This window comes from Rattus rattus, chromosome 15 (genome assembly GCF_011064425.1).
Source record: "Rattus rattus isolate New Zealand chromosome 15, Rrattus_CSIRO_v1, whole genome shotgun sequence".
In the NCBI taxonomy this organism is placed as follows: domain Eukaryota; kingdom Metazoa; phylum Chordata; class Mammalia; order Rodentia; family Muridae; genus Rattus; species Rattus rattus.
In genome coordinates, this window is record NC_046168.1 from 30949821 (window position 1) to 30961265 (window position 11445).

Below are 11445 nucleotides of genomic sequence, written 5' to 3' on the forward strand. Positions count from 1 at the left end.
AGGTTGTTGTGATTGTCATTGAAATACTGCCTCCCTCTTAGCCCCCCAAGATCACAATGGCTGCACTTGTAAAGTATCTTCTCCCTGAGGTTCACGCTTTACTCACCCCACTGTCTACACTGATGGGAGAATAAAAAAGAGCTGTTACTTCAGCTCCTGTTGTTACATGTACAGTCAGCATAGACACAGTCGTATCTCATCTTGGTTACTCCCTATTTCTTAAAAGGTGTCTGTCCAAGCACATAAATTTCAGTGTCCCCATGTTTTCTCAAGCGTATGAATACCCAGGCTCTAAGTGCTGAAGGGTTACCTACTCTTTTAAGGTTCTGCTCTGCGGACATGGGCAGTAGTCACAGTAATTTCGCCAGCAATACCATAACTTCCAAAGGGAGTACGTTTGTCACCAGATCCTGAACTCTTTTTAGCTACATCTTCTACTGGGAAAGCAACAGAAAGAAAGACTGGGCTTTGCGGTCTGGGGCCATCTTGTCCACTTGTAGGAGGACTAGCATTCTGGGGATTTGGGGCAGGTCTCTGGAATGTCTGGTCTGCAGGAACGGCAATGGGCACTTGCACTGCAGCGTATCTCTTCAAGGCATCTGACTGGGACACAACAGCATGTCCAGGAAGAGGGCTCCAGTCCTGCGCTTCCTGAACATTTGAGCCTACTAATATAAAAGGTGGGGCATTGGTCTTCTTGCTGTCATCCATCATCACATAAGTTGGAGAAGTGACTTTCGGTGGGTTCTGCAGAAACTGTGGCTCCTTAGGATTAGGTAAATACAGGGTTGCTTGGGGAAAAGGCCCAGGTGCAGGTGGCGGTGATGGGCGACTTTGTTGATTCATATCAGTTAGACAATAAAGTGTCCACATATTAGAATATGGTGGTGGTTGTCCTGCTTCGCTTGTTGCTAGTGCTATAAAAAAAAAATTGCAGGCATTAACGGTTTGGTCTCTGTATCAGGCACTATGCACAGTCATGTCTTTTTAAATCTTTTTTTTAAGCATATGAATAAGCAGTTGTAGTAGTATGTGCCATAAAGCATGTTATAGAGAGGACGTGGAAATTGTGCCTGGTAATGTGAAGGAGCCGACGGCTCAGAACAGTTGGAAAGGGGTTGACAGCAGTGGCAGGGACGGTTGAGTTGCTGCTAAAGAAGCAACTGTGCGCTAGGTTGCTGTTTCCAGACTCTTAATACTGTTTTGGTTCCTTGAGACACAGCATCACTGTGAGCCCAGGCTGGCCTTGAACTCTTGGCAGTCTTCTTGTCTCAGTCTTCCAAGAGCTAGGATTACCACCATGCTAACCAGAATCTTAAACATTAGATGTGGCTTCCATGCACTCAAGAAGAAAGTCAACAAAACTTCTTACTTTACCAAAAAATAATCAACCACGTGAAGCCTTTAAAAACTCATGTTAGTACATCAGCACAGCATTTCTCTCCCAACTTAGACATTAGATGCCATCTTTCGACAGGCACCATCATCTCCCATCTCCAAACTGTTACCTCATCTAGGAGTCAGAATCCCAGAGAGCACTCCTTTTAGCCAGAGCTAGATACCACCATATACCTCAGAAGACAGCAAAAAGCTGGTGGACATTTTCATACAGAAGGCTAGAAAGGCCAACCATTACCTCATAGCAAGGGCATCTGTAGTGCTGAGAGTGGCTTGCCAAAGACAGGGACTCACATGTGCCCGGTTCGTGCTTTGAATTCTAGGCTTTTTCTGGTGCAGCCTTCCCTCTCTTCACAGAAAATTTTAAATGAGACTGTCAATTGAGCTTACTAAAACTACAATCCAAATCGCCAGTCTCTCCAAATAGGAGAATCTAGGCTGCCAATCTGAGCTTTCTTGGTAACTTGTCCACAGTATTAAGGAGAGCTGTCCCCCAGGAACAGCTAAGTGCCTGAAAACAGTGAGTTGGCCGCAAGTGCGGCTCAGCCCCATGATGCCAGCCACAGGGCTCTGTGCGGCCCCTGCCATTCCAGCTGCACTGAGTCTGTCACACTGCCAGTCAGAATTTGATTGCTAAGCACCTGCTTTGGTAGTATTTATTTGGTAGCATTTATTCTAATTTGAGTCAGAGTGGAGAGCTTCTGCAACAGGAATGGACGGCTTCTTTGATGCATGTCCCTTCAGACACCAAGGGGAGAAGGTAGGGCCACTGCAGCGTCCAGCTAGGCAGAGGGGTAGGCAGCCCAAATGCCATAATTAGATGGAGAAGGTAATTATAACTCCTGTGTCAAGAGGAAAATCAGCTGGAGGTTAAGCAGCCAAAGAAACAGCTCGTCTTCAGCGTGAGTCTGAGGTAAATGAATAAAGGAGCAAGCCTGTGAACTGCAGCCACTGTCGTTTTCACGGGGGCGGCCATTATTTCCGCTGCTTTCCTGTGACACAGAAGCTCTGTGTCTGATCCGTCCTCTCTCCATCCAACTACAGCGCTGCTCCCTCAGCTGCAGGAAGGTCCAAAGTAGAAAGCAGCATTCAAGCCAGCAGCCAAGCCTGACTGCACAGTTCTCCTGACTCAGTGCGAAAGCAGTCAGCCACACCACCATTTCTTTCATGTTTAAATGCCACAGCCCAAGTAAACGCAGTGTTCAGTGTCAACTTTTCCTCCATGAACAGCCTCACAGTGACATCCCATAGCCATTTTGTAAACAGGCATTAAAAGTCTAATAGATTCCCATGTTTACAATGTGCACAATGAATCAAGCTTTGACAACGCTATGTGATTTCCATAATAGTAAAATTTTAAGTAGAACAAAGCCTTTAGGTAGGTTTGGCATTTAAGACCCTGAGCATGGACTTTGGTCAGCTGGCAGGAGCAGAGCTGGGTGGACGGACACGAGGTGCAGACGTCACCTAAAACAGTACGCGAGTGCAAGCTTCTAATTTTCTTACCTGGCTCCGTCAAACCTGTTCGGGCGCAGCTTCCCCATCTGGTTGGATTTCTGGCGCAGGAGGGAAGGGGTCACCAGATGAATGGCGTGCAGGGTTCCCCCCTGACTACTCCTGGCCAGGATCATCAGGGTTTATGATAACGATCTCCGTTTCAGAGGCTACTTTGAGAAAGCCCTCTGCATCCTCGGGCTGACCCTCTAAAGCAGTGTTAGAGAGCAGAACTGTAGCTCCTGCCTCCATGTGTACTGAGGGCTTGTGTTGGGAATTCTCCACCTGTACAATTTTCAGAGACTCTACAGATATTTTAGTCTTGGGTTCTACAGGTTTGGGACTACGTGGTGGTGACTGCTCAATTTCTTTAAGACAAGCAACTTGATCAGGAAAAGGGATAACTAGGTATCCCGGTATCTGCTCAACATAGACAACTCCTTCATTGACAGGCACATCGTTAAAAATGGATGATATACGAGAGGCTGATGTGACCTGAGTGTCAGGAGCTCCATCATAAGCAGGAGGTTCTTGTTCACCCTGCAAGGGGGCTGAGGAAGCCTTTGGTGGTTCAGCCTTAGAATTAGGACCCACAACTACCTGCGCGGACGTTTGGCTCACAACCTGCACTTGTACCTTCTCTCCAGAACACACCAGAGGAGCAGACACCACGGCTTCTTCAGCAAACTCTGCACTCAGTACGTCCTGGGAAACAGCAGGCGTACTTGTTGCCACGTCCACCATTAAAACTTCAGAATAAGTAGGCGGAACATTACCTAACATCTGAGCAGCAAACTGAGCTGGGTCAGCCGGGACGTAGGCGTACTCTGCAGAGACAGGCGGGGGAGGTGGTGAGGAGGGCGGGGTGGCCATCTTAGGAGTAGTTGATTTGTCGGAAGGACCCCAAGCTCCTTCACATGTCTCCTCAGGCTGTGCTTCTGCATGAACTGATGGAAACTGAGTGGTTTTGTTGCTAAACAGTGGTCCGGACACATTGTCCTCCTCTGTGTCTGTGGATTTTTCCATCCGTGTAGGTTCGCAGAAAATTGTAGTTGTTTTTATGGGTTCCTTGGTACCTTCTTTCTTCTCCACCGTCACTCCTTCTGCCCATCTCTCTACTAAAAGTGACAGACAGGTGAATCACTCAGCAAGGACTCCTTAAAATATTTTAAATAAAGCAGTGTGATAGGCAGAACATTCAAATACCAGTATACATGGATCTATGTGTAACCTGTGTGAATCAGCATAGAATTAGCATAGCTAATGAACCTGTAACAGCTTATATTCATCCACCTAGAATGTTCATTTCATTAGAAATGAATGACCAACATATAATGGCAAAACTGTGGTTCAGAAGTTCCACCAGAAAACAAAAACAAAGCCACTGAGGAGACAGCCCAGGAGATAGCGCTCTTACTGTGCAAGCTTGAGGACCTGGCTACGTGAGAGCTTCGCAGGACGACCTGAACGTCACCTGACACCCAGCACTGGAGAAGCTGGAAGACCCTGAGAACTAGCTTGCGGGAGTTGGCAAGCTCGGGATTCAGCGAGAGACCCTGCCTCAATAGATAAAAGTGGCGTGTGACCACTGTCAGTTTCTACATGCACATGCCCACACAAAACCACAAGGTGAGCCAAGGATGAGCTAAATTAACATGGGGAGTAAACTATTCCAAATTTTCAGCTGATATCTTAGCTGCACAGAAACATTCCTCCATTTAAGAAAAGCAGTATGCAAAGTTTAACAGTGAACTGGCTGGTAGAAGACATCATTTGCGGACCATACTGACCCAGATAAAAAGAAAAAAGAAAGTCCTAGGTCCAATGGGTAGCCACTCAACGCTCGAGCCTGAACAAAACCCAAGGCAGCTGATGACTTGCAGACTGTTCTGGAAACCCTGTTTTGAGGGTCAGTGCACACACCTCCCTGACTGCCTTGGCTGCACCTCATTCAGGGCTTTCATGCCTGCTTAGGCTTTTCGGGAAGTATAGTCTGCAGGGAAGGTGAGTTTTGACAAGTATTGACTTCAGGGCAAAGGTTTGGAGACCGTGTTGGTAGCATAGGCCTAGGAAACCTACCACTTGGGAGGCTGAGGCAGGAGGACTGCCATGAATTCAAATCAGCTATAGCAATAGGGCCTTAAGACCCTACTTTCAAAACCAGAAATGCTTTCAGAGGTTCATGCTGCTTTATAGAGGAAGGTGTCCTTCAGTGCCTCTTCCGCAGTAGTTGTCTGATTCTGGACATAGATGGCCACACCAAATGTACTGAGAAATGGCTCTTAACATTAACCCCACCTTTCTAATTATCTCTTGAGGGATCGCCTGTCCTGATCTTCTCGCTCTCATGGTAGGGATTTAATCTCAGATCTGTGAATGCTAAGGAAGTGTTTCTACCCCTGAGCTGTATGAATCTAACATTTTGTCCACCAATACTTTTGACAGAGTGTTGCTCTTACAAGTAAGACAGAGTTGACAGTGCACAAAACTTGCATTCACTGGGAGATAATTTAAGCAAAATTATTGTAGGTATAAAAGCATAAGAACCTAATAATCATGTGAATAAAGATATTGAGATATCTCAGGGCTGGAGATATGGCTCGGCAGTTAAGAGCACTGACTGCTTCCTCTTCAGAGGACCCAAGTTCTGTTCCCAGTGCACAGACACAAAACTGCCTATAACTCTAGCTACAGATACCTTTGGGCATCTGAATACACACACACACACACACACACACACACACACACACACACATACACATACACACACATACACACAATACACACACATACACACACACACACACAATACACACACATACACACATACACACACATACACACAGTACACACACACACACACACGCATGTGCACACACTTAACAATTTTAAATGATAATAAATTTTAAAAAAATCTTTAGAGTTCAGAAATACTAAGAAGGTTTGAATAAGCCTGACTTGGTTGTTACTCTTGTGTTGAGTCTTTAATGACTGACAAGTACTTTTCTGCAGGCCTCAAAGAAAAGATGGAGATGAGGTAGACCACCAAGAAGAGGATTGTCCTAACACCAGACAGTGCTCATAGGGCCGCAATGGAGCCATGGTCATTCTAAAGACACTAAGCTCCAGGGAATGAGAGCGCTGGCCCTTGGCTCTCGTGTCCTGTTCTTTCCTTCTTCCAAGAGTGCATGGAATTGGGAAGTCATTGGCAAGATGATTAACTATTGCTGGTTTCCAATGCCTATCAGAAAGTTTTCTTTCTAGGGATAATCCCACAAGAAGTTTCAACAGGCAAATGACACAGACAAAGAATGCTTCTGCCTCCATGCATTCATTCGGCACAGACTAGGACCAAGCAGTGGCACTGCCAGCAAGGCAGATCAGTCAACCATTGGGAGTAACCTGGGAACAAAGAAAACCTCTTCACCGACTCATCACTCATGAAACACGCGCTCACATCTGATCTGCGGGAATGGCAGCTAGCTCTTGTACACGCTGAGGAGACTAAAGAACAAATCAAGGCTTGACTTCATCTTGCACAAACGGGTCATTTTCATATCTTACAAGTGATGTGAAGACTGGAGAAGGCCTCTATGGCTGGGATCGACCAGCAATGTATGTAGGGTGTGTATGTAGGGTTAGTATGGGTGCCACACTCCACTGAAACTAGGGGTTCACATGAGGCAAGTTCTATTCCATGAAAGGCGGATGTCAGCTCTTAAAGTGATATTTTTTGTGTGTAGAAAACTGAACCACCACATGGCCAGATTTACTCACGCCTGTCATAAGACTAGCAGAGAATTAACCAGTCAGAAGACGGGGAGCTACCATTCAGGAGAGGAAATATTCTACTATGTCAGAGCCTGGTGGTGTCTATAGGAGGACCAAGATAGAGGGATAAGTCTGTCTAATAAGAAGCCGTTTGAGGAAGACAAGAGAGCCAAGGTCACATCAGACAGCCATGTCCTGGCCCTAGTTTCATATTATAACTGTTCACAGTCTCCCTAGTAACAGGAGTGACCATTGCTATCTTACTTCCTAAAGGGCAGTCTGTTTCTGTGAGCTTGCTACCAGGACTGTCTGCATGCCATGCCTACCTCCTTGATATCTGCAGCTGCTTGAAGAGATCAACAACCACATCTCCTCCTCTTTAATTCCATCGAAAGTATGGCTGGCCTGCAATTTTTTTAACTATTAATCTACATTTAAAATTTTGAGATGGAGAAACATTAACCTGCATAGACCAAAGTCCGCCTGCTCAAATGGCTCCTGGGTCAAGTCTTCAGTAAGTACGCTATTCTCAGGCTGCTACCAGGCAGTTGCCTCCTACCATAGAAACTGTCTTGCCATACGAAACGTGGTAAACCATGTAGGATAAGCATTCACACTCAGTACTTTTAAATCCAGCTCTTCTTTTAGAAGACAAAAACACAGCAACCTTGACTGAAGAACTGGGATTATGGATAGAAAATGAGTAATGTTCTCACTGGGTATGACTATGTGGTTAGCGTATATGACGAGTCCCCACTGTTTATCACAGGTAGCTAATAATGACACTGAGTATTTGCAGTTGCAGCTAGACTAGACAGTCCAATAACCCAGAATTATAGAGACCTCATTCCCTGCCCCTCCAAAATCTCCATGTTTCCTATATTAATCTTTATTTCCTGTTTTGCATGTCTTTTACAACAGAGCCAACCCATCACGACATACGCATTTTCTTAGATCCAACTCCCTAATTTTTCTAATTGCTATTATCTTTGATGATGTGTTTTGGACTATTGAGGTAACAGTATCACCAAGCCTGATGGCAACCTTAGTCCAGTAGCCAGGACCCACATGAACAAAGAAAGCTGACTCCTCAAAGTTGTCCTCTAACCTACACTTGTGTATCGTAGCAAACACTATAGCATGCACATGCACACAGCACAAACATGTCTGTGTGCTTAATTACAATTTAAATAAGCCTAAGGTTTAAATCATGAAGTGCTGAAGAAATGGCTCCATGACTAAGAGACCTCATTGCTCTAGAAGAAGATATGGGTTCAGTTCCCAGCATCTGCATGGTGGATCACAACTTCCCATAAGTCCAGTTCCCAGGACCAGCACCTTTTTCTGGCTTGGGCAGAAGGTGGAGTTTGTATGTAAGTGTATCAGTACATATGTGCAAGAAAACACCCAGACACACAAATCTTCAAAAAGAAACCTCTTTTGAAATGACAGTTTAAATGTGGCTGATCGTTCCCTTTCTTCCCCTGCTCATCCAGACTGTTGGTCAGCCAGTGCGGTAAGACTACTCAGCTGCCTCACGGTGGCCACAGCCAGTTTACCTCTTCACAGAACTCTGTGAGAAGCTTTTCCTCACCATTCTTTCAGATGCATTCTTTACCGTCACATCCTCCCCTTTAAACGTTTTGTTGTATCAATTCTGCCTTTTCATACAGCTCAGCTTTTTGTTGCTACTCTGCCAAGTTCGGTTTAGACTTTACAATAAATGAAAACCAGCTTCTCCAAGCATATGTTTGCTTCTATGTCCCACTGCCTAAGGTGTGGAGGAAGCTACTGTCTCACGAAGCCATCTACTCAAACAGACTCATAGCACACGGAGTATGGCTGAACACATACAAACTCTTGTAGACTGGGCTTGCGAGACAGAGTGATGTGGCTGTGTCTCAGTTTCTTTTGAACAGCGATTTTTCTTTGAAATGTCTTAAAAAACCCCAGCTCTGCTTCATTAAAGAGTTTATACATCTTGTGTATTCTGAATCAGAAATGCCTAGATGCTGGTACGTCAGACTTTGAGGGGTCACAAAAACACTTTAGAATGTTTTCATGACCTATTAGTAGAAAACCTCTAATCTGCAAACCAGGGATTTGATCCACTTTAAATCTGAGTCCCTGAGCCAATGTGTGGTAATTATCATTTTAGATTTTACAGCGTGGTTCTCCCCACCCCCTCCCCTTTCTAAGATTTAAAATCTTCTAAGCTGGAAATGCTGCTGTTTACAACAACAATGAAAACCTACCTGGTTAAAATGCAAAGCACCGTACGGTCATTTCACACAACACGCTGCTGTGGTGACCAAGGACGCAGTGCAATAGCTACTGCCAAGGGTGTGATGACGCCGCTGAAGCGGGCGTCTCCGTGGCACTTACCTTTCATCTGGTGAAACTGTTTAATCAGATCTTTTATATCCAGAGACGAATTCCCTGAAGGAGTAAGCGCAGGAGGTCAAAAAGATTTTTCAAGGTAAGATGGCTGCAGAGCAACAGACAGAGTGGAGAGCGATACAGACCTTCTCTAAACACAATGAGTTCTTTAAAGTACACGGCTGCAAACTGGGTGATGTTGGTTGGGTTGGTTTTGAGAATGGCTCTGCTAACTCCCTCAAGCAGAGTCTTGAGGCCATAGGGTACAACAAGTCTGGGCTTTGAAGAAATCATTTTGGCAGGATGTCTATAATTTCAACTCTAATGAAGAGAAACAAAGTCTTACACTGTAATTCGATTTATTGAGTTTTCTTATTTAATTAGGGTCTCTAAAACCAAACCTGTCAACACTATTAGCTTTACTTCTAATCTCTTAAGCATTCACTCCGGTAACATCCAAAATGAAGCCCATTACCAAGTGCTCACTCTGGACCAGTGAGCGATCCGTGCTCACTCTGGACCAGTGAGCGATCTAGCACTCATTAAGAAGCGGGTAGGTGGGCCACAGACATGGCTCAAGTGCCTCCCACGGACCTGAGAACCTGAATTTAATGGCTGGATCCCACAGGTAGCCAGAGAGAATTCCAGAAGTTGGAGCTTCTACAACCTCCACATGTGCGTGCATGCACATTCACATACAAGCACATGCACACACACGCACTTTAAAATAAATCAGCAGGAAAAGCCTTGCCAGGATCACCATAATGCTTTAATACGTTTTATGTCCAAATAAAGCATATAAAATCCAATTACCATTTCCAGAAAGATAAGTTAAGCACATATTTTTCCAAATAATGTCCATACAGGCACTAATGTACACTGCTGCAAAACGATTTCTACCAGAAAATCTGTGGTACTCTTCCGTACCCATAATAAGTAGTCAAATTACCCTTAACTGTCTTCTCTAGTTTCCCCCTTTTCTCCTACCTTGCTCACTTTTTTCTTTAGACTCCGTTGGCCTGAATTCTTTATAGACTAGCTGGCTGAGAACTCAGAGATCCACTTGCCAGTGCTGGTTCTCTGCGTATTACATAATCCACTAGGGATGTCTCACCTTCGAAGACATTTGGTTATATTATCCACAAATACGTTGGGTTGTGTTTATGCTGTCCTGGGACACAGGCTGCAGACTGGACACCCCTAGACCTATAACTCTTACAGGAATCAGCCCTAACCTGTGTGTGTGTTCACTCTGAAGCATTATGAAGGCTTGCAAATGGGTAAAAAAGGAAAAAAAAAATCCCTTCAGTAATGAAAAGTCACAGTGCTGCAGTCTTTCACTTTACTAAGTATGGGTATTAAATTGGGTCCTGAGCTACCAAGGAGCCACCATATAGGAGACAGGTGCTTAAATGACTTTGAAGTATTAAAAATATCAGTTCCTTAGGGAATGTTGGCTGTTCTAGACACTGACAGCCTTCAAATGCTCCTTATGAAGAGCAGACTACTGTGACAAGGAACCAGGTCCTAACACCTTTGCAAGTGTCACGGGGCTAAGCAGAATGGTTTAGTTATAGCAGCTCTATGAAGGGCCAGCGTCTAATAAAAACACAATATGCCACAGCAAAATGTTGGTTATTTAAAGCATCTTTCACCTTCTTACCAAAGGCTAGGCCAAAATATTGATCCAAGGAAACCCTTTGAAACTATGATGTTTAATTCCTTACTCATCTGGTGCATTGCCGAATTAAGCCTTCTTTTGGGGGAAGTGCAGGTTTACCACACCCACGTGCTAAATGACAGTGAGATGCATACATATATACACATACATATATAGCGCCCTCTCCTTGGCTCATTAGTGCTACCAACGGGGCAGCAGCAGAGGGATGGTGCTAGTACCAGGTTTCAGTTTAGGAACACTTGAAAGCCAGGGATGCTGACTGTCCCTAAGAACTTTGAGAAATGCTGGTGGCATCCATATGGCACCAACCCAGCTGACAGAGGGGTTCAAAAGTGATAGCTTTGTTGCTTAGTTTGCTATGAGCGAGCTTTTTAGAAAGGCACACCCTCTGGAATGTGCCCCTCTGACAGCTCGGGTGGGACGCAGCCACTTTCTGCCCGCGGACGCCAGTGGGGACTACGGGGCCATTGAAGGCGCCTTCCAGGCCACGGTAGGCAGAGGACGCCAGATTCCCACCCGACCACTGTCTTCCCCTCCGAGCGGCCTTCGGGACGCCGCCTTCCGGGGCTCAGCCAGCGCCGTTCCGCCAGGCTAGGCCCACCTTCTCTCCGGCTTCGATAGAGCTTCCTCTTTGCCCCCTTGCCGGCGGCTCCTGTGTGAGAGCGCGCAGCCCGCCGACTATTTATACCCCTGCACGCGTCATGCGTACGTCACAGAGCCCC

The 11445-nt window shown here is 45.5% G+C and overlaps 1 protein-coding gene across 1 annotated transcript; it reads right to left on the reverse strand.

The window, feature by feature from the left end:
- Window positions 1-305: 305 nt before the first annotated feature.
- Window positions 306-11445, reverse strand: Cabyr (calcium binding tyrosine phosphorylation regulated). Its single transcript, XM_032885648.1, has 4 exons — window positions 9189-11445; window positions 9049-9102; window positions 3669-4010; window positions 306-917 (listed from the first exon to the last, which is right to left on the reverse strand). Exons 1-4 carry the CDS (start codon window positions 9334-9336, stop codon window positions 319-321), a joined length of 1143 nt encoding a protein of 380 aa, XP_032741539.1. The 5' UTR covers window positions 9337-11445; the 3' UTR covers window positions 306-318.

What these genes read in the sequence shown, in the direction of transcription:
- Cabyr (XM_032885648.1), bottom strand. Translation starts at nt 9,336, where the DNA reads ATGATTTCTTCAAAGCCCAGACTTGTTGTACCCTATGGCCTCAAGACT. An exon ending in ACAGTTTCACCAGATGAAAG is followed by an intron (nt 4,011 to 9,048) that starts GTAAGTGCCACG and finishes TGTCACTTTTAG; the next exon opens with TAGAGAGATGGGCAGAAGGA. An exon ending in GTTTGCTGCTCAGATGTTAG is followed by an intron (nt 918 to 3,668) that starts GTAATGTTCCGC and finishes TTTTTTTTATAG; the next exon opens with CACTAGCAACAAGCGAAGCA.